The sequence below is a fragment of the Carassius gibelio genome, chromosome B21, assembly GCF_023724105.1.
Source record: "Carassius gibelio isolate Cgi1373 ecotype wild population from Czech Republic chromosome B21, carGib1.2-hapl.c, whole genome shotgun sequence".
Classification (NCBI taxonomy): Eukaryota; Metazoa; Chordata; class Actinopteri; order Cypriniformes; family Cyprinidae; genus Carassius; species Carassius gibelio.
The window spans coordinates 12,180,403-12,202,598 of NC_068416.1; the positions used below are offsets into that span (position 1 = coordinate 12,180,403).

Sequence of the window (22,196 nt, forward strand, 5' to 3'; positions counted from 1 at the left end):
TTTTTAAACATGGAGGGTAATACGTGTTCAGTATTTCTGTTGATGGTTTCATTTTTTGTTTCAAAATTTATTATTCATGCAACTGCTTTTGTTACAGAGACATGGTAATAGACGACTGGTTTGAATAATTATACTCACCATTAATAAAACACCCGATGCTGTCGGGAGCTGACCAATTTAGTGAAAATGGGCTTGAAAGGATTGATAGCACAATGAAGTTGCGATTGTAAGATGCAGTGTGTAAGACGCACTTTGCAGAAAAGGTGCGTTCACAAATGTAGCCTATGCTGATCCAAATTCATATCAAATAGTCTATCAGCGCAGATAATTTTCCTTCTGCGTTCACACACAGCAGAATTCCGGCAATTTCCTGGTAATGTTACAACTTCTCATACCATTAAATTGCCGGAACGAATTTAACAGAATTTTTTAAAAGGTCCTGTTCACACATGATCTCTTTACGGCAATTTACCGGTAATTTTCCGGAAAAGTCTGTATGTGTGGAAGGGCTAAATGTGAAGTACTCCTGTAATATAATTTAATATAGAAATACAGTCAAAAATATTGTGTGATTTACTTGTATTCAACCCAATATGCTGATATTTTTGTGTGTGAATTTCAAATCAGAGGACCTTGAGTTTCAATGAAATCACTAGAGGGTTCTCAATTCTTCCTCGACGCAACTCTTTTCGAAGGACTCTTGGGAGACACAACACCCTGTCAGAAAGTCACCCATGCACCCTTAACAAGGTAAAACCTTTGAGTAATTTCAGAAGAGCCCTCATTTCCTCATCTCTCTATTGTTGCCAAGCACATGGAGTTCCTGCCATGCTAGCCATTAGCAGAAATTCCAGTAATGTAACTTTAGTAACTTTCAAATGTTGGGTTGAATCATCTCAAAATGACAGACTTGATTGTGTCCGATAGCAACTTGATTGACATTCACTAACAGAAGTGCAGCGGTTTTTGGTCATGATTGCTTGAACGATAATTAAAAAAAAAAAAAAAAAATCTAATCTAAATCTGCTCTTACAGAACAAAAACATATCAATAGCAAAACAACACATGTTAAAGGTCACGAATACACAATCATTTCTTTTCAATGACCGTTCTTCTACAAAAATGACTTCATTCATTGTGTAACGATGGAAGAACTGCAGCCATGATTTCACTGTAAAAACGTTCAAAAAAGAGCTCTGTCTGAAACATGCCCACACTTCCTCTTGCGGCATGTTACCATGGTAAGACTTCCTGTTCAAGCAGGAAGTTATATTGTGCTCAGAGAACTTCTCATATGCACATCAGAAACAACTCACTCATGCACTCGTTAATAATCTAAAGTACATGAGAATCAAAGGATATGTCTCTGAAAGGGAACAACAATGGGATATCCAACGGACTTAAGGTATGTTCAGAAGGGAGTGAAATGTAATGGTGTGTGTGCACAAAGAGAGAACTGCCACAAAATATGAATCTGATCATGAAAATGTGCTTGGTAACAATGAGCTGACTATTTTTATTTTTAGTTTTTAATTGGCCTTGAACAAGCTAATGTAGAGTTGCAACTACTTTCTTTCATTCAGGGCGAAAACGTCTTTAAAAAGTATTTTTTGGCACTTATGCTTGATTCTTTCCTGCAGATCATTGAAGATATAAGCTCTGCTGCATTACCCGCTGCGAATGAGAAGATCAGAGAACAATAATAGCAGTTAATATGCAATTTAGGGGGAAATGAGCAGCCATTTTGTCTCAGACTCCAATTTCGTGTCACATTTTGTTGCGAGCGGAGAGCTCTTTCCCTCAGTCTGCAGGCGTTGAATCAAACTGCATTCATTTCCAAAGAAATGGGCTTCATCTAAGTCTCAAATGCCACAGATGACTGTACGCCGTGATCTAGACTATACATTTTTGTTTAGTGTACTTTATTACAATTCTGATCAATATAATTTCATTTTCCCACAGACCCTGGCTGTTTCAGATGGAGGTGAGTTATGCTTTAATAACTGTTTTTAAAGGGGAAATGGAGGATGAATGATATGTTTCCCTCCATTATGTTTCTTGAAAGCGATCAGGGGAAAGCTGTGTTTTCAAACTTTATCCACGAGGCTGTTGAACAGACATCTAGGTTCAACATACATCTAGGTTTAGCACTTTGACCTGTTTGCACCTTGTTTTTGGGGCAGGTGTAACCACATCAGTTTCCTCTCTCGGTTCAAGTGTCATAATGAGACCGGGAGAGAAAAAACAGGTAGGCAGGCAGGCAGACAGACAGAGGTATAGAAAGTCATGTGACTGTCTGGAAGTGAGGACAATCATCGATAGCACTAGTTATCATCAAGCGCCTGATGCTAGTCATCAGTGTGACTCTAAATCACCCTTGGGAAATTCCCATACTGCCTTTCAGTGCCACAAAAACAAGTGACGAGTGAAGTGCCGGAATAACGGAAGAGAGCTGTAGAAAGTGTTTTTTTTTCGGAAGCATTTACCCCAACGAGACAGTTTAACAGTGCACATACATAAATGGTAAAAAAAGAAGTGTCAGATTGATGAGCTGATAATTTAGCATGTCTCACATATTCCCACAGACTGAGGAAGAGAAAAGAGAGCTAAATTTGCTCATACGACCATTCTGACTGACATGCTTGTGCATAGTTTTTTTTCTTCACTGTATTATATGCAGTGCTTTTAATTTGACATTACATTAAAATAGAAAACTTCAGTTATTAGAGCCTAAAATAAGATAGATTGTGCAGAAACTGGCAAAAAAAAAATTCAGCATTGATAATACCTTACTCTCATAGCCTTTGTAAAACCAAAACTCTCCTAAATGTGAATTTATCAAAACTATATGTGAACCTGGATCACAAAACCAGTCATAAGTTGCATGGATATATTTGTAGCAATAGCCAAAAATACATTGAATGGGACAAAATTATAAATGTTTCTTTCACGCCATTCATTTCATTAGGATGTTAAGTTCATGTTCCGTGAAGATATTAAAAAAATTCCCTTCCATTGATATATGAAAACGTAATTTTTTATTAGTAATATGCATTGCTAAGAACTTCTTTTGGACAACTTTAAAGGCAATTTTTTTAATATTTCGTTTTTTTTTTGCACCCTCAGATTCCAGATTTTCAAATAGTTGTATCTCAGCCAAATATTGTCCTATCCTCCATCCATACACCAGCTTTCAGTTTATGTATAAATTTCAGTTTTAAAAAATGTACCCTTATGACTGGTTTTGTGGTCCAGGGTCACATATTTGGTGCAATATCATTTTCTCAGATAAAGTGGGACAGATCTATTTTTTCCCCTTTTTTGTGATTTCAAGTTTATAACTTGCTTATACAAAATTACACTTAATTTATTTTATTTTTTTAAATTTGAAGTTGGAATCTGGTCGTATTGTGTTGTATTTGTCCCTGTTAGAAAACTTTAGAAAACTTGCATTAATGTTAGCTGATCCCGATTTTCTCAAGTTTTTGGAAGATTTTGGCTGGGTTGTTCCTCGTCCCCTAGCTTGATCAGCTTGATCAAGGTCTACTAGGTCAATCACCAGTTGGTAGTCCATCTGATACATTATTTATTCATCTAATGCACAAAAATGATGGAAATGGTTACCCTAGAAACAATGTAAAAATAACTACCAGAATAAGAAACACACTATTATTTCACAACAGAAAAAAGGTACAAAAAATGTCACTGGGGTGGTACCCCTTTAAAATGTACTAACACATACCATTTTGGTACTAATATATGTACACTTGAGGTACTAATAATGTATGTACATTTAAAGTATTAAAGGGGTTCCTTGAGGTTTACTTATAATGTTAATAAATACAATAAATAAATATATGCACACACACAAACAAATAAAAAAATAAAAATATATGGAAGAATTATGACTTTCAACTCTCTTTTTGACCCTCTCTCTTAAATGAACTGTTTTTAAGGCCGTGTCCTTATAGATTCTTAATAATCGGCCATTGTTATGATTGGCTGATGTCATTGCATAGGAAACAGTATCAATGCTCCCTCGCTATTGCATGTAATTGTGTTGATAGTCTCAGCTTCAGACGTCACGCCCACGGGCCATTGGCTAAACGTCTGATGCATATGGGATACAAAAGTGGAAACACTTCAGGATTGTCAAAGTTGTCGTCGGATTGGTTGAGTTCTACAGGATTTCCGTGTCACGTTCTTTAATGTTTCACCTGGAAACAAAGACACCGTGGTGCCAAACCCCCTCATGAAAATAGAAAGCCTTTGTGTTTACAACTGGGATGACGAGCGCTTATCAGGATCAACACTGGATTTTAGGCTGGCCTTGGCCAATGAAAGCTGCCATGAATTCCAGACCTTCAGTCTGAAGGTCTGGCAACACGAGACTGGCGTGTTGCGTGTTGACAACGTAATTTCCAGACAAAGCATCATGAAATTATTTACTAAATGAACTATCCACTTGTTCCCTATGCTGGGATCCTTCTGATATCTGTAAACAGACACGAATGAACTGTTTAAACCAAATGCATCAAAACCATGGTCTTTCATGCCATTTGTCACCTTGCCCCTTGGAACCAAAATGAGGTGTTTTTGGAGCTTGATTCAATAAACGGTTGGATTATAACGAGGAGGACGTTTTAAGCTCTGTAATTTGCTGGAAGTTTTAATGGTGCAAAGACCTCTTACATGCCAACAGATCAAGGCAAATTTGATTTCTCATGTCATGACCCCTTTAATATGCACCTTTTAAGAGTAAATGAGGTACAAAGGTGTACCTTTTGAAAAGGTACTGCCCTAGTGACAGCTTTTGTACCTTTTTTTGAAAGACCATGGAAAAAGACCCCTGTGAAAAAGTCTAATTTAGCACACTTTTAAGCAGAGTTAATTTTATGAAGAAAAAAAATGACTAAGTATGTATGCACTGATTTTACACTTAACTGAATGTTGATTGCAATTAGACTAATTATATTTATCATATTATAGTTTATAGAGTTTTTTGACCTGCTTAAGTAGGCCTACATCTTTATATGTAATTTGACAATTTATTCTATTGTCTTTATGATGTGTTTCAAGTATACTGCCTAACATTTATGATAAACTAAAATCTATGTTATAGGGTTATTGCATTTTTATTTTGACACAATTACAAAGCACACTTAAAGGTATACTTAAGTGTGTTAAAGAAACAATCATAAAAGTGTAAGTTCTTGGTAGCTTTTTATTCTGTTAATATTTCATACATTTTCTGCAAATTCATTTATTTTTATAATAAATGCTCTATAGCATTCTCTTTGTCTCATGGGTGATAGAACTGAATGTACTGGAAACAGATAATCGGTCAGCATCACAGTACTCCAGCAGTAACAGCAGTCTGCCCACCGTGCCCAGTGAAGGGAGCAGAGGGGTGGGTCAGGTGGCCAGCTGGGCAGTCAGCTTTGAGAGGCTCCTGGAGGACCCAACAGGCGTACGCTACTTCACAGTGAGTAAAGCACCACTACTCGTATAGCTACAGCAGTGAGTGTGAGTTTTTATCGACATATCAACAGGGTTTAAGGGAAAATATTGATTTGCTTACTGTGAAGGTTTATTTCACAAATGGCTCTTCTAATAGCACTTGACCCAGAGAGCAACATCTGGCACGTCTGAAATACGGATCTGGGCTGAAACTGGTTCCTTTCTGGGGAGTTAACTGGACAGGAATGAACTATGTATAATGTCTAAGATTGTCAATTTTATGCAATAATTTAATAATTTTTAATAAAAATAAAATTAAATGTTGACGTACCACTTTAAACTGCTGCTTCAGGCAACTAAGCAAATCTTGCTTTTAATTTAGATCATATTTTTAGTTGAAATGACAGCCCTAAAAAACTGGCTGATTTTTTTCTTTCTCTTTTAAATATATATATAAACTGTAAAACGCTGCATGCTGGTTTTCCAACCTCTATTACAAATAGAAAGCTGACTATCTTACTCAGCAGACAAAAGCAGAAGTGGTGTCCTAGAAATAAGCCTTTGCTTCTAGTTTCTAAGTGTACACGTCATACAGTTCTGTACTTACTCACTTCTTAATAAACAGAATGCTGCTGAGAGCGGCTGCCATGTTGTTCGGCACTCTCATTTGTTTACCAACCACGCAGAGCAAGTAATTCAACCCCAATTCATTGTGAAATGTGTAAAACCTGAAAAAAGGAGGTGAGGAGGAAAACAGCCCACGGTATGAGTCATTGTAATTATAGGGAAATGAGGAGGTGTGGAGACTGTTTCAAAGAGGGGGCTGGAAGAGAGTTTGTTGGGGAAAGGAAACGTTCAGGCGTCTAGGTGAGAGAGCAGTGAGATGGATAAACCTCTGTGAATTTTTCATTTGGTGGCCAACAGAGATGCCAGCTAGAACCAGAAATTAAATTGTTGCCTTGTTTTTAATGATAATTCAGGTGATGGTAATTATCAGGTGTATGTTCCCACCAGCACATGCAGTTCATCTAGATTTGAGGCATATTCTTAGCGTGTTCCCAAAATTACAAGTTTGTTTGTTCACACCACAGGGATTTCTGAAATCTGAGGTCAGTGCTGAGAACATCTTGTTCTGGCTGGCATGTGAAAAGTTTCGAAAAATACCCGTCCATCAAACTGAGCAGGTAAATATCAGTATTTTATATCTCTCCCCTTTATCCACTTATTACGGTTTCTTTTTATTAATTCATAGAAATAACATAAATGTTATGTATGATTTCTTACCCTAGCTTAAGAAAGAGGCATCTTCAATTTATAACACTTTCCTGTCCAGCAATGCAACATCACCCATCAACATAGATGACAGGGTACGAGTTGAGGAGAAAGATGTTCAAAATCCTCATCCTGACATCTTTCAAAAAGCACAACAACAGGTATGTGATGTCATACCATAATGCAGGGTACTCAACCACTGTTTCAATATGTTAAGGCTAAATTATATATATATATATATATATATATATATAATTTATAATCTTAAATGAATTGTCTCTACAGGTTTTATGTTGTTTTGTAAATCTTTCAATAGATTTTAACAGCATTTTAACTGTAAGAATGGATTCTAGGTAGGATTGCTCTTGGTGAATCTGCTACACTGCTGCTGTCATGAGTGAAGGCTTACTACTTACAATTACAGAAATTATGATACATGCTGCTGAAGCTGCAAGGTACAATAGAGAGAACCCTGTAGAAGATTTAAACAGGTGGTGCTAGGGAGGAAGAGGGCTAAAGAAAATTCTCATTGTGCACAATACTATTCTGAACCATTTTGAGAATAAAAAAACAAAAAACTGCTGTGTTGCCAGCTTAAAAGGACCAATCAGTTACTCAAAATTGTTTCATGACTTGAACTAGGTGTATTATAATTTTCATCAATGCTCTATTATTATTGTTAAGAATTAGAAAGGAAAAAAGCTGATTCTTTGCAGAATAGGTCTATTTAATGTTAAATATAGGTTATAATTACAATTTCTTTTACACCAATTTCATATTTAATATTGGTAAAAAATATTGGTTTTACATTGCATTCATGGTATACTTCTGGTGTAAAAAAAAAAAAAAAAAATATATATATATATATATATATATATATATATATATATATATATATATATATATATATATATATAGTTTAGTTGTATCATCTGTTTCCGAAACTCAAGCAAAAAATTTCATCATTAAGAAACATTTTTTTTATATAACTAAACTATTGAAAAATAGTTGAAAAATAGAAAGGAAAAAAAAATGCATCTTTGCAGAATAGGTCTATTTAATTTAACTGGATATAATTACCCTTTTATATATATGTTGAATATTGGTATGAAAATTTGCAATAATGTATTGGTTGTAGTTAACGTTTATCACCAATTCCCTAAAAGTGACTTCATGACTAAATATTTAAGAGTCCCTGCTCATTACAGTTCAAGATGTAAGAAGAAAAACTAGAGCATTCCCATTGTAATGAACAAACAAGCAGGCACCATCATATGTATCTTTTTCAATCAATTTAAAAAACATTTTCAACAACAAGACAACAAAACAGCAGAGATTTTTGCATTGCTCAAACAGGTGAAACAGGATCAAAAACCATATGTCTGTGAAAAACCTAAAAGACTGTGCTCCTCTGTGAGGCTTAATAAAGAAGACATGTGTCATACTGAAAATATTTTTCCATTATATAATAAAAAGTGACAGACGTTTTTGTTGTGTCATATGGGATGAGTCAAACCACTTTCATTTAAGAACAGACAGCAATCATGACTCAATTATCCAGAGCTACTAAAAGCAATCAAATCAAGAGCCTGCCCTCCTTTGACTCCCTCTTGAACAGAAGTGTCCTTACCTATCCTATCCTCTCTTTTCCCTCTCCCCGCTTCCAGATCTTCAAACTGATGAAGTTTGACAGCTATTCTCGTTTTGTGCGCTCACAGCTCTATCAGAGCTGCATGCTAGCTGATGTGGAGGGCAGTCCTCTGCCGGGGCTGGACTCTCGTGGCAGACCCATCCCAGCAACAAAACCCACCAGCAGCACTTCACCCAAAGAGCAAGTCAAATTCGATAGAACTAAGGAGGTATGAATTTCTCAAAATATGAAAATTAGAAATGTTTTACCCTAATAAGAGATTCATATGAGGTTGTTGTGTTCCAGAGGTTAAAGGTGAAGCCTGGAACAGCAGATGGTGATGAGGTGGTAGAGAGGAGGAAAGTCAATCTTCAAGGCATGATAGGAAAGGACAAGCGCAAAGAAAAGAGAGGGTCCTGGGGAGGTGAATTTAAGATGTCAATATTGGACAAACTGAACTAAGAAGAGGCCTTTAGACCGTCTAATAAATTCTGTGTTCTCTGCCATTTCCAGAATCACCTATCAGCTTCAAGACTGGACTTGTGAAGAGTTCAGAGGTAACTTGCCACAAAGTCTACTAAGACAAGAATCATATCGTGCCATATCAGTACCAGCTCATATCAATACTGTTGTTGCAGGTTGACAAATTAGTGGCACGCTCTGCAGACGGAAGGGTAGATAAGTACTGCTGTGTCTTCCTGCCTGATGGTACAGCTTCTCTGACCCCAGCCCGACCTGGCGTCACAATCCGGAACATGCTCACTGGACTGTGTGAAAAAAGAGGCCTTCCTCTTTCAGACATCATTATTTATCTACATGGCAAAGACAAAGTAAGAAGTGTGAAAAATGTACATGTGCATTACCAGTCAGAATATGGACACAAATTACTGAATTTTGTTTCTCATGAGCCTAAAAACCTTTTTATAAAATGTTTTTATAGACAAATAAAAAATATGCCCATGCATGAATTTCTTTTCAAATATAGAATTTTGATTTTATTTTTTGTGTTTATTTTTTATTGTTATTTCCCATTGGGTGTTATGTATAGCAACCACTGTCACTGGACCAGGACAGCTCTGTGCTGAAGGACCAGCAGGTGTTTTTGGAACTGAGGGTCACATTTGCGTGAGTGCTAGAAAAAGAAATATAATTCTGTGCATAACGACATAAAAGAAGATACTTTGAAGAATGCTAATAACTGACAATGTTCAGTTCCTGTTGATTTCCATCATACTTTTTGTCCACACAAAGTCAATGTGAACAGAAACTGTTTAGTTACGAATATTCTCCAAAATGCATTTTGTGATTCACAGAGCACAGAAGAAAGAAGTAATACAGGTTTGAAACCACACGAGGGTAGATAAATGATTTTTGGGTGGAGCCAAACAATCTGTATGTGCACATGTGTTTGTGTTATGTCTCTTGTACAGAGTGAAGGTAGCCTTCGCAGGAAAGACGGTGGCCGTTGTAGTGAAGTCTAATAAGACCCTGCAGGACGCCCTAGCGGCGATGCTTCAGAAATACCGCCTCAGGTCACAGGATGCCATTGTCAGCATGGTGAGGGGAGGCCTAGAGTGACCGGAACAGCCATTTCATTCTTTGTTGAAAGTTAATAGTTTGTCCTTTTCTGATGGACCACAAACATTTAGGCAAACATTGACAGATTTTCCTGTCTCTTTTGTTAAAAAAAAAAAAAAAAACGCAGCTGCAAAAGTAGGACAGAGCCAGTACTGAACAAATCATTTAATGTGTTTATGTCCATCAGAGCCCCCGCACACAACCCAGAAAACCTCCAAAAGATTTAGAATGCAGAAGAAGCCTCTAGATGCTCTATGCTATTCATTATTGTAATGTATTTTAGCTTCATTTCAAAACAATTATTTTCTCAATATGAGAATAAAGAGAATATAATAAGATAATAGAGTCTCCACAACTGAATGCTTTCCCTCCAAAATCATGTTTTTCATATAACATCATGTTTTTTTCTATGAATTATCATAAATTCTAATAAAAAAAAAAATACTATTATAGATGACACTGATCTCTCTGATTCAGCCTTTATGTCAGTCATGTGCTAACATTCTTTATCATTTCTGTTCTCTATTTTCAGAGTGAAACTGGAGAGATATTAAGTATGAACACAGCAGTCACCTCTCTGGCCAATAAGACACTAATTCTAGATAAAGGTATGTAAAAAATTCTACATCTGTCAGGTTTCACACAAGGAAGACAGACAAACAGATAGATAGATAGATAGATAGATAGATAGATAGATAGATAGATAGATAGATAGAGAATGAACAAACCTTGGAATTTTCCTTAAAGCTTGAATTAACAGACAATGATCCATGTGATCCATGTTCTACTCTCTGCGCTAGATTTACAGTGCCGTGCTCTGTGGAGAACATGTCATCTTCCATCTGTGTTGTCGTTGTGGGCCCTGTACAGCACTAAACCTGTCCCACACACGACCCAATTACATTATATGTGATATATATAGATGGAATTTATCAACATTTCAACAATGGGAAATTATGATTCCTTTTTTCTTCCCTGGAATCAGTCTTGTAAAACAGCCCATTCTAAGATGAAACTGTAATTCTCTCTAGCAGGTGTTGATCAGGCCAGCAGCCCCAAAGGGAACTCAACTCCTTCATTACAAGTGAGTCTACTGCTTTCAGATAGCAGAATTCTATATCTTTATATTCTTCAGTCCTTCTTTGAGGTCTAACATCTTGTGCATCTGTCACCAGGATCGGAGAGGTGGTGTGGATGCAAACATGTTCCCTCCAGGGATTTCCAGATCTGCTGCCCGTCAGAAGAACCCTGGATTGAGAAGAACCTATGACATGGAGGGTAAATGATGATTTTCTAATTTATTTTCTCTTGGTCTTCGACCAATCTGCTCATCTAAAGCTATTGGGATTTTCAGGTTTGGTGGAGTTGTTAAACCGAGCTCAGTGCTGCAGTGCTGATGATCAACGAGGCCTGCTGAAGAAAGAACATCTAATGCTGCCTCAGTTTCTCCAGTTACCCATGGAAGAAGTGGACGAAGCTGAGACAAACAGATCACTGGAGGAGTCTTGCTCCAGTATGGGGTCTTTTGAAGTGGATTCTCCTGGAGTACAATCAGAAACATTAGGGAAGGAACAATCAGAAAATGAGTGCTCAAACCAAGCTCGAGAAACCGTGGTGTGAGCTAAACGGACCTGTTACATCTTTTGCTTCAATGATCTGTCACACTGGAGCATGAAGAATAGAGAATAATGTTTCAGCAATGTGAACATGGTGGTCTTTAATGATGGACAATTTTTCTTTATAAAAGCAATGATATGAAATATTGTTTACAGTAGATGTAATTCTGCACGTTATTGTCCAGCTGCTTGTATTTATTTTAAAATGATTCACATAACAAAATTGCATTCTGTGTTCATGAAGACATTGCATACTTGGCTTAAAGGTTAAACATTAGCTAATGCATTAGTTATCGGGAATTAAGTTTTTAAGCATTTATAAGGCTGGATTAATTTTAATTTATAAATGTATGAATTTGCCTTTAAAGGGTTAGTTGACACAAAAATGAAAATTAACCCATAAATTACTCACCCTCAAGTCATCCTAGGTGCATATGGCTTTCTTCTTTCAGACAAATCCAGTCTGAGTTATCTTATAAATTGTCTTTGATCTTTCAAGCTGTTTAATGACACTCAGCTGGAGTCTCAGGCAGCTCTGGGGGCTGAACAAAGGCCTCCTGTAGCGAATCGATGCATTTTTCTAAGAAAATATAAATATTCAAAAAGCAGTAATCACTTACTAATGTAGCTTGCGCCAACAGTTGCACACAGAAGCAGCTCTGGGCGGATGACGTATGAGGTCGGCCTTGCGCATGCACTGGTGAGTCTCATGAAAAACAATGTTTCTTAACAGGAGCGAAGGAAGAAAGGTTTCCTTACTTTAGTAAAGGAAAACCAGTCTCCTCTTGGCTTATATCAAAATCCTCTGATATTTTTTTTTACAAATCCTAATTTTGTACTTATAATTTGTGACCGTCGTTTTGTTTTGATCTCTAGCCTGTGCATATGCATTCGTCACTTCTGAGCGGCACATGTGCAAAGCCGACCTCATATGTCATCTGTGTACAACACCGAGCACAAGCTAGATTAAAGTGATTATTACGTTTGAAATATTATTATTATTTTTCTTACATCAAACTTTGTTCACCCCCCCGGAGCTGTGCTAGGCATTAAGGATGGGCTTTTTTATTTAACTTATTTTGGACTGATGCACTGTAACACCCACTGAGTGCCATTAAACTACTTGCAAAGATCAAAGACACATTTTTTATATAACTCTGTCTGGATTCGTCTGAAAGAAGAAAATCATACACACCTAGGATGACTTGAGGGTGAGTAATTTATGGGCTTATTTTCATTTTTGGGTCAACTAACCCTTTTAATATTTAAAACATATTAGTGTATGTAAAAATGTACATTAATATTTGGGGCCTTTATTGACTTTATTAACAGTTTCCTTAATGTAACATTTCTGGGTGAAACAGGATATTTTTTAAAACAAAGGAGGCTTGATTTTTTTCTTATGTGATTTTTTTCCTTGATTGGATCATGAAAAGTGGGCCACCAAACCAGAACTAGATGAGTAAATTTCGCAGACGAACTTTGAAGTTGGTTTGAGATAGTCTAGCCTGAAGTTTGAAAAAGTTTTAAAATCTGTAAATAGTTGTAAAAGCTTTAATATCTGAAAGGTTTTTATTTATTTATTTATTTAATGTATAGGTATATAGATAGATAATTTAAGATAATAAAAGACCAACTATAACAACCTAAAAAAGCTAAAACCCAGTTAAAATAAAGACCAGATAAAATTGGCAAAGACTATCTAGAAACTATCTACTTAAGAATACCTACCTGATGCTAGCAAGATTGAACATGGTTTAGCTATTTAGCTAGCAAGTTTCTAGCATGATTAACATGTTACTAACATGTTGTTACCATGATTAGCCTGTTGTTAGCATCATTAGCAGGTTACTAACATGTTTTTAACATGATTAGGAAATTATTTGCATTTTGTTACCACGATTAGCAAGTTTCTAAGTTCTAACATGACTAGAAAGTTACTAGCATTATTATGTTATGATTAGCATGTTACTAGTGTATAGTTAATTAACATGATTAGCAAGTTTCCAACATTTTGCTAGCATGTTTCTAGCATGATTAGCATGTTGTTAGCATGAGTAGCGATATACTAACATGTTGTTAACATTTTCTAGCATGATTAAAATGTTACTTGCATATTGTTAGCATGATAAGCAAGTTATTAGTATGTTTCTAGCATTATTAGCGATTTACTAGCATGTTGTTAACATGTTTCTAGCATGATTAACATGTTACTAGCATTTTGTTAGTGTTATTAGCAAGTTACTAGAATGTTTCTAACATGATGTGCAAGTTACTAGCATGATGTGCATGTTACTAGCATGCTTCTAGCATGATGAGCATGTTTCAAGCATGTTGTAAACATGATTCGCAAGTTACTAGCATGTTGCTAGCATTTTTATAGCATGATTAGCATGTTTCTAGCATGATTAGGATGTTACTAGCATGTTGTTAACAGGATTAGTAAATTACACTTTTGTCTAAAATCAGTTCATATATGGTGCAGCTTCAGATGGCTCTGAGCATAAAATAACAGTCCTGCTTTGCATTTCTATACAAAAAACCTTATGCATTTTTGTGCCTTCGAGATGCACATTGCAGTCCCTCTGATTTTTTTCTGTGACAAGCTTGCCATGCTTGCTATTCTTGCCGTGCTTACTGAAATTTCCATGCTTGCTATATTTTTATTGGCTGTGCTTTCAGTGCTTGGCCCTATATTCTGCTATTATCACCATAACTTTTTAAATATTTAATTAAACATATAGTACAGTTTTAAGCATTGGTATGCAGAATATAATCTCACTTCCTAAACCAATTTACCACATTAACAAGATATTTCAAGATATAACAACAAAATCCTCAGACTCTGTAAATGGTATGGTGGGTGTTCTTTATTTAGTCTTGGGGTGTCCAAATCTGTTCCTTATGGTCAACTGTCCTGCAGAGTTTGGTTTTTGAAAAGTTTTATTCCTAGTTTAGAATTCCTAAATGGAATCGTTAACACTAGCCTCTGCATCACAAGTGACATAATCTAAAAAACATTTCAGAGGTAGTTTCTTGTTAAACCTAAATCAAATACTATAATTTTTCATTTCATTATGATTTTAATGGCTTAAAAGATTGATAGCTAATATCCTCGCTTCTGTGATGAGCTCTCAAGGTTTGTTGGGTTTTGGTGTGTGCCTTTTGAAGACATGCAACTGCCCCGGGGTGAATAGAGATAGAATGACAGAAATGGAAGGAGGTAAAATAGAGGCACAGAGGAAGAAGAAGCTAATGCATGGAGTGTACTCAGCTATTAAACTTGATGCTGATGGTACCCTAGGCTTTAATAACACACACACAAACCAAACACACAGTCACACATTTTCCTCTAGTGCACCTTGTCCTCAGGAAAGTCTTCATCAGGGACATTATTTTTATGGCCTCTGAATGGACATCGTGTAGCAATGTAATCAGATGACTAGCCCCCAAGCTAAGGCACATATAGAAAGAAATAGAAAAGGAGAGAGAGAGAGAGAGAGAGAACAAGAGAAGGGAAGGGATGGAAAGGGAGAGAGAGAAAGAAGACTGAAGGGAGGGAGGTGAATCTGTGAGGTGAGGATTCTGCCTTACATCACTGAGCATGTCTTTGTGAGGATACGATTGCTACTGTTCTAACTCGTTTTTTTAAAGGTCTGTTTTGTGTTGTTTCAAGCAGAACAGTGCTGCACAACTGCGTGTCTGTCCTCAGTGAGTGTACACTGAAATAACAACAGGTTTTTTCAAGGTAAGACCACTTTAACAAACTCCAATATATAATGTTTATTTTATTTTAGTTTTTATGCTAATTGCAGCTTATGCACCAGATAAAAAAAAATGTATTTAGAATATATATATATATATATATTTAGTTTAGAGTGTTGATGTCATCTTAACCCTGTGTGTGTGTGTGTGTCAGAAGCAGAACAGTTCAATCAAAAACAAAGAGTCTGCTACACACACATACACACACCCACACACCCACTCACCTACACACACACACACACACACACACTTGTTTTTCTTCCACTTTGGGGACTTTCCATTGGCTTTTGTTGTTTTGAATACTGAGCTAATGATATGTCATATCCCCTAACCCTACAAATGACCTTTTTCAGTTTCATTAAGATGTTATTTTGCTTATTATTTAGCTGTTTTCCCTCTTGTGGACCATTAGTCACGACAATGTAGGGACTTCAAGTTTTAACATCCTTTTAGCAACAATTGGCCTCTACATTGTAGCTAGACCCAGACACACCACAGCTGCACCCCACTTTCCACAGAGTTCATTTGTGAGATGCTATACGATGTTAAACTGTCAGTCTAACCTTGGCTAATATGTAGTTAAGTAGTCAAAATGTATTTATTAGAAGTTATGCACAGAAGTGTTTTGGTGCTGTTGTCATATCAGACAGTTCTGCTCCTACACCAGAGAGAGTCTGTCGGTTTTACTAGAAGGTCCAGTAATGGCATTTTTATGAAAAATTATGAGGTCCATAAAAAAAAAAAAAAAATAGTGTATGTGTATAGTATAGTGCTGTCCCACAGTTCTATGATTGATATAAAATATCAAATGGAAACTCTTAACCTAAAGTTATAAACTAAAATTTGTGGTAAATTTCTCATAGTGATAAAACTGATTTCCTGTGATGTATTAGATTGCAACGGTTATCCATCTTACTCTTCCAATTTTAATAGATGTTTTCTGTTCAGAACAATTCAGGGTTTGTGCACACCATGTTCAAAACTGATCTGAGATGAATCATTAGATTTAGCTGGCTTGGTTTATGGAACATAGCTGCCAGTTAATTGCTCATGACATACATGTAAAGTACACTTTTAGTCTATTTTAAACAACATGAATGATTCAGTGTAATCAAAAGATGAGGTCAGCCAACTTAAATCAGTCAAGCTAATCATTTTCTATTACTAATCTGAATAAACTCAAACCGCATTGTTGCAACCGTTCTCCAGAACACTCTGCACAGGCACAAAGTTTGAAAGATGAAAAATCACATTTTGAGACAGGGGTCCCTGTAATCTAAACCCACCCTTGAGGGACACCACCCATCACATTCATTCCTTCATCTGTCAGGCTCCTGGTACCGGCTTGTTGCCATGGTAATACCGTCTGGTGGTGCATTCGGAAGAGCTGTAGAGTCGTAATTGGCCTCAGTCCTGGGTGAGATTTTGAATAGCTACTTCCGTGCCATTGCTCTTGTTTAAAATAACTATTGAATACTGATTAAAGATTCTGTTTTTAGGATATATACACAAAATACTGAGCCGAGATGCAGGAGGAAAATGGAGGCAATTTTCTTTTTATTTGTATTTTCTCTTGCTTAACATTTGCATCTCATTAAAAAAAATTATCGCCCTCTCTATTTATCACTCTATCTATATCTCTGTTTCATAGTCTCTCTCCTGCCAGCAAATACACATGCATGCAACAGGGCTGATGGTTCGATGAGTCACCATCTGTTGTGTTCTAGGTGCTGACTTTTGCACCAATCTCATATCTGAGGTCAGACTCGCCTCAGCTGGTGGTCTTCTTCTAGTTGATGTGACATTTCAAGTGTCCTGCAGGCAGGGTTGGCGCGTTTTCACAACAAAACCTGTCCAATTGCTACTCAAAACTAGCAGAATAACTTGTCGAGGGGGGTCCACAGGTAAAAAACTTGATCTATTTGTTGGAGGGGTACCCCAGGTAAAATTCACATTCCAATTGCTAAATATCACGTTTTTAGGGTGCTTCAACCTGCGGACATGAAAACCGTGGCAACCCGTTAAATTATCCCAGTTCCACAGGAAAACTGCAGACTCGGCAACATTGCCTGCGGGGTGATAATTTCTCTATAGTTCCTCTAAAACTATTTTTGTCGAACAACAACAACAATTATAATAATAACTGCCAGTAAAGAAATTGATATTGTTTTAAATAATTAATATTATAAATATTCTATAATTTAATTATAATTGATTAATATAATATACAGATATAATATGAATTAGTAATTTATCAAATCAATAAGTAACTATTAAGTAATTAATGAGTAATTATTGACACACGCTGACCTCATATAAGATTGAGAACTTTCAATATTTATACTTATTATATTCTTGTACTGTTTTTGTACTATATATTATTACACTGCATGAAGATTGAATTTAATTAAACTAGTCGCCGCAGACTGAAAGGTTCTTTAAATGTAATTTGCTAATCTAACTATCAAGTCATTTACTAAATGGCTGAAGCTGATTCGCTGCTGATTCTGCAGCCAATTGCACAACATTCTCTGAAACCCTCCACCTCCCCCTGCTCCACCTGTCTCGAACTGCTATGGGATTTATGTATGACTGTTTATGCAGCAGCAGTATATCTTACATGCTCACACATCTCTGACTCTGTTACAATTTGCAAGTCCATACTTTTAGCAGTTCGTAGCAGATCTAGTCCACCAAAACCAAATACATTAACATGCTAAACTATTCTATAAATTGTCATTATTGAAGTTAACCCTAACTTAAATTATCTTGAAAATGTCTGTATTATATGTCTTTATTTCATACTGTACTGCATACTGTACTTCAAGAGGAATTAAACTATGGTATTGTGCTGTTTTATAAACTGCTTGCCTTGGATCCATCATATTATATTGATGAATTTATATATCATTCATCAGCAATGTCTATTCATAGGTCAGTATATGAGCTACCATGTGTTTGCAGTTGAAGAGGTTTAAAAGGTGTTGATGAGTCATATCAGTGAAAGGAAAGACTAAGCAGACGGAAAATAGATGCAGTCAGCCTAGGTTTAGCTTGCCAAAGACTGAGATTATTAAATGCATTTATGCAATCAATGTTCTGAGCCGTCAATAACAAAGGAGTTTCAAATCATCTCATATGAACAGAAAGAGCCCAGAGATTATTTATTTGAAGCTGAGATGGCATTCATAAATGCATTTAGCAAACATCAATATTTCTACACAAGCAGTTGAAAATATGATGTGTGCAGAAAGAAAAATACAGAAGTTAGTCACAAGCTTATTTACAAACTTGATACAGAAGCTTTTTTTTTTTTTTTTTTTTAAGAGATCATCCAATGAGCATTCACTTCACTGGTTTGCTCCAAATTTTGGATCGTATACCACAAATCATAACGTAAATGGAGCAATGGTTTATTAAACACTTCACTAGAATAATAAAACGAGTGATGTTTAACATTTAGTGAATAGCCTGTAATAAAACCAAGCAGCATCTGGGTCACATAGATGAATAAATAAAAATAAATACATAAATAAAAAAATGGATGTATGCACCATTCAAACATCTAAGACAACTTGACAACACTTTTAGAAAATGTAAAATGTTGTTGTTTTGGGATATTCAGATTCAGGTTTCTTTTTTACCTCACAAATGTCTCAATCTCAGCTACGCCTACAGTACCTTGCCATGGGATTCCCGCCAGACGCAATTTGGAAAGGGTTTGTTCGATGACAAATATTCCACAGAGACTTGGTACAAAAAGTTGTGAAAATGAGCCAGGCTTCTAAAGAAGACCCATCATCTCTGTGGACCAATTACAGTTATCATCCTATCAAACAAAAGAGAGACATTCAGCGACGAAGACCGTCTTTGGGAAGTATTATCATGGCTAATATTATTGTTCTCTATATCTCTTTTTATATCTTCAGATAAGCAGTAGCGCTTATTACATTATCTAAAGACACAGCTGATTTCCCTCCTCAATCGAGACATGGACAGAACAGAGAACAAAGTGAGTGGAGACTGAACCAAATGCAGAGAGCATCACAAAATACAGAGGAAGCTGTCCTAATAGAAAATACAGATGTTCCAGTTGTGCAAGCAAAAGACTTTCTGGCCTTAACTCTTTATATTTTCATTCCCCAAGGTGTCCACCATCTCCCCGCAAAAACAGACAGTAAAAAATAGATCCAAGTCCACAGAGGAGGTACAGCAAGCCAAAAAGGTAATGGCTCTACAGACTGTTAATGTCACACACATTTCAATTTAAGTGAACCTCATCTTTAATGTGACTTTTGTGCATATAGATGACAGTGTTCATTGGTGCATCAAATGAGATGATGATTAAATGGGAGGGGTCTGTGTGTTGATTTTTGGCTTCTAATTTGAAAGTGCTTTAGTAAAGTACTTTACTTACCTCACTGTTTTACGCCATTACTGCCCACAATATAAAAAAACAAGTGTGTAATGCACAAGCAGTGTGACACTCTACTAAAGATTTCAGCAGCTGTCCAGCACCATCTAGTGATGTGGTCGAATAATCTCTGAATATGTGTGTGTGTGTGTGTGTGTGTGTGCATGTGTGCGTATGCGTAACACATTTTTGTCCCTATTTAGTCAGGGGAAAATATCTTTACCTTTCTATGAATGCATAGAGACTTAGTAATTTATAGAAAAAAAAGTTATATTTATAAAAAAATATACAATATAATACTACTACTAGTAGTACTATGTATTTATTTACATATCTTTTTTTTTTTTTTGCAATAGACAAAATATCTCTGCCTTCACTTGAGTGCATAGTTAGTGACATCCTCTTTTGTAAAAATCATTCATAAATAATGTTTCACCTCTTCCATCCATCCATCCATCCAGTAAAATAAAAATAAATATAAAAATAAATAAACTAATGTTATATTAATAAAAACAGGAATGATATTTTTATTAATAATAATAATAATAATAATAATAATGTTTATTACTACTACTTGTACAAGTATTTATTTATATTTTTTGTAATAGAAAAAATATCTCTGCCATAATAACCCTAAATATCTATTAACCCTATAAATCTATTAATTTGTTATTAATAAAAAACATGACTGTTATTTTTAATAATAATATATATATATATATATATATATATATATATATATATATATATTATATTTTTTGGTTATGTTGTGCACACTTGCACACTTTTTGTTGTCAAATTGATGAAGAAGTTTTCTTGAATTGCTGGTGCTTTTTCTATTTTTATGTGTTTTCTGAAGTTGAAGTGCCCTGAGCTCTCTCAGCCATCATTTAGATAAGGTGTAAATATGTACGGCAGCTTTGAGAGTTATTTCTCAACTGCAAGCAAAAAAGTCATATTTTTGAAAAGTGCATGACCTTACTTAGATAGCTGAGTAAACGTGCATGTGTTCAGAAAGCCTCTTTCTGCTTTCTAAAGTCTTTTGTTTGTGCTCTCCTGCCACAGGCCTTTCATACACCACAAAAATCTCTTCCGGCTAAATCAGAAACCGAACAACTAGAGGTAAACATGAAATGACGGATCATGGGCCTCTTTGACTTTGAAAAAGAATTAGATCAAAGATTAGACCAAAGACCAGTCAGTGCTGCTTGTGCTGTCAGTGCTGCTTTATTATGTGCTTCATGTTTTATGTCCTTGATTACTTTGTGTCTAATGTATTGTATATTTTATAGGAAACCTCAGAACTGAGTGCCTCATCAGAGGAGTTCAAATGATTGCTGGATTCAAACTTCGGGGCTTTGAGATTTAGACAGCTCAACTGGAATTATGGGTAATAACAAGAGGATGATTCAGTGTCTCCATTTATAAAATAGTGACTCAGTTCTAATTAGTTTAGTTATCATAGAAGAAAACAATAATCATGTGTTCTTGAATTTGTATGAGTCTGATCATGTTTGTGAAATAAATGCATAACTGGATATCAGTGAATTTGTATGTGATTCATATGAACAGGTTACATACAGTACATATACAGATGTAGTGACTTGTAACTCATCAATGAAACTTGAAAAACTAAATTGAATTAAACAAATCACAGTTGCACATTGTTTTACAGTACATAAAGTGCACTTTTCTAAGAGAGCATTGGGTAATAAAAGTTAACTACATGGTATAAGGGTTATTACCTAGTAATTGTATTATTAAAAAGTGCATAGTATGTCGAACAGGACTGTAAACTTTAAGTGCTATACCAAAATCACTAATGTTCAAAAGTAACATTAATGGTACATTTTAAGTGCTTTGAAAAATATAATTTTATTTTATTCAAAAAAAGTATTTAAAATATTTAAGTAACTAAATATCATAGCAATAAAGGTCCTTAAAATAACAGCAGTTTTTTTAACTTAAGATTTGTGTCATATAATATACAGTAGCTTAGATTCAGATAATATAATAATAATTATTTCAATAATATCATATTATTATAAAATATTCAGTCTTAAATTAAGCATAAACCTCATTAATTTGTAACAATTATTAATAACAAGATAAATATTTAAACTTAATTGGTAACACTTTATAATAACTGCACACTATTAATCATTAGTTAAGCATTAGGAAACAGTTAATTCATCATTTATAAAGCATTAATAGAAATTTATAAGCAGTTTATAAATACAGATATAAATGCTTTATACCTGATTTAAAAGCATATCTATAATGTATTTAATAATTGTTTTTTCATACGTTATTAATGATCAATTTAGCATTTCTAAATTAAGTATAGCATTATTTACACACCAGTTATTAAGGACTTGTCAGTGGTTCATAAGATCAATTACAAATTGTAAGTAAATTATTGATAAACTATTTAAATGTGTATTCATACATCTTATTATTC

At 35.3% G+C, this 22,196-nt stretch overlaps 1 protein-coding gene and 1 long non-coding RNA gene across 5 annotated transcripts; both read left to right on the forward strand.

Annotated features, from left to right (window-relative positions):
* The first annotated feature begins 1,253 nt into the window (after positions 1-1,253).
* rgs14b (regulator of G protein signaling 14b) lies at positions 1,254-12,938 on the forward strand. 4 transcript variants are annotated; one of them, XM_052588165.1, is made up of 15 exons: positions 1,254-1,405; positions 1,963-1,984; positions 5,316-5,485; positions 6,552-6,644; positions 6,750-6,893; positions 8,451-8,591; positions 8,669-8,786; positions 8,876-8,919; positions 9,001-9,192; positions 9,411-9,487; positions 9,793-9,919; positions 10,473-10,548; positions 10,972-11,024; positions 11,116-11,218; positions 11,295-12,938. In XM_052588165.1, the coding sequence occupies exons 1-15, from the start codon at positions 1,361-1,363 to the stop codon at positions 11,558-11,560; spliced, it is 1,671 nt and encodes a 556-aa protein (XP_052444125.1). In that variant the 5' UTR covers positions 1,254-1,360; the 3' UTR covers positions 11,561-12,938. The 4 variants fall into 4 exon arrangements, with proteins under 4 accessions (XP_052444125.1, XP_052444124.1, XP_052444122.1 ...); XM_052588164.1 differs by having other exon boundaries at positions 5,337-5,485; positions 8,400-8,591; XM_052588162.1 differs by having other exon boundaries at positions 1,255-1,405; positions 8,400-8,591.
* A 2,417-nt stretch (positions 12,939-15,355) lies between these two features.
* On the forward strand, positions 15,356-21,272 carry LOC127985951 (uncharacterized). The gene is made up of 4 exons (XR_008160707.1): positions 15,356-19,333; positions 19,469-19,546; positions 20,801-20,857; positions 21,028-21,272. It is a non-coding gene; the product is annotated as an uncharacterized LOC127985951 (long non-coding RNA).
* Positions 21,273-22,196: the final 924 nt, after the last annotated feature.

Bases quoted from the DNA above. Each gene is read 5' to 3' on its own strand.
- rgs14b (XM_052588162.1), top strand. From the start codon at position 1,361: ATGTCTCTGAAAGGGAACAACAATGGGATATCCAACGGACTTAAG. The intron at 6,894-8,399 runs GTATGTGATGTC...CCCCGCTTCCAG, and splicing joins TTCAAAAAGCACAACAACAG to ATCTTCAAACTGATGAAGTT. The intron at 11,025-11,115 runs GTGAGTCTACTG...ATCTGTCACCAG, and splicing joins ACTCAACTCCTTCATTACAA to GATCGGAGAGGTGGTGTGGA.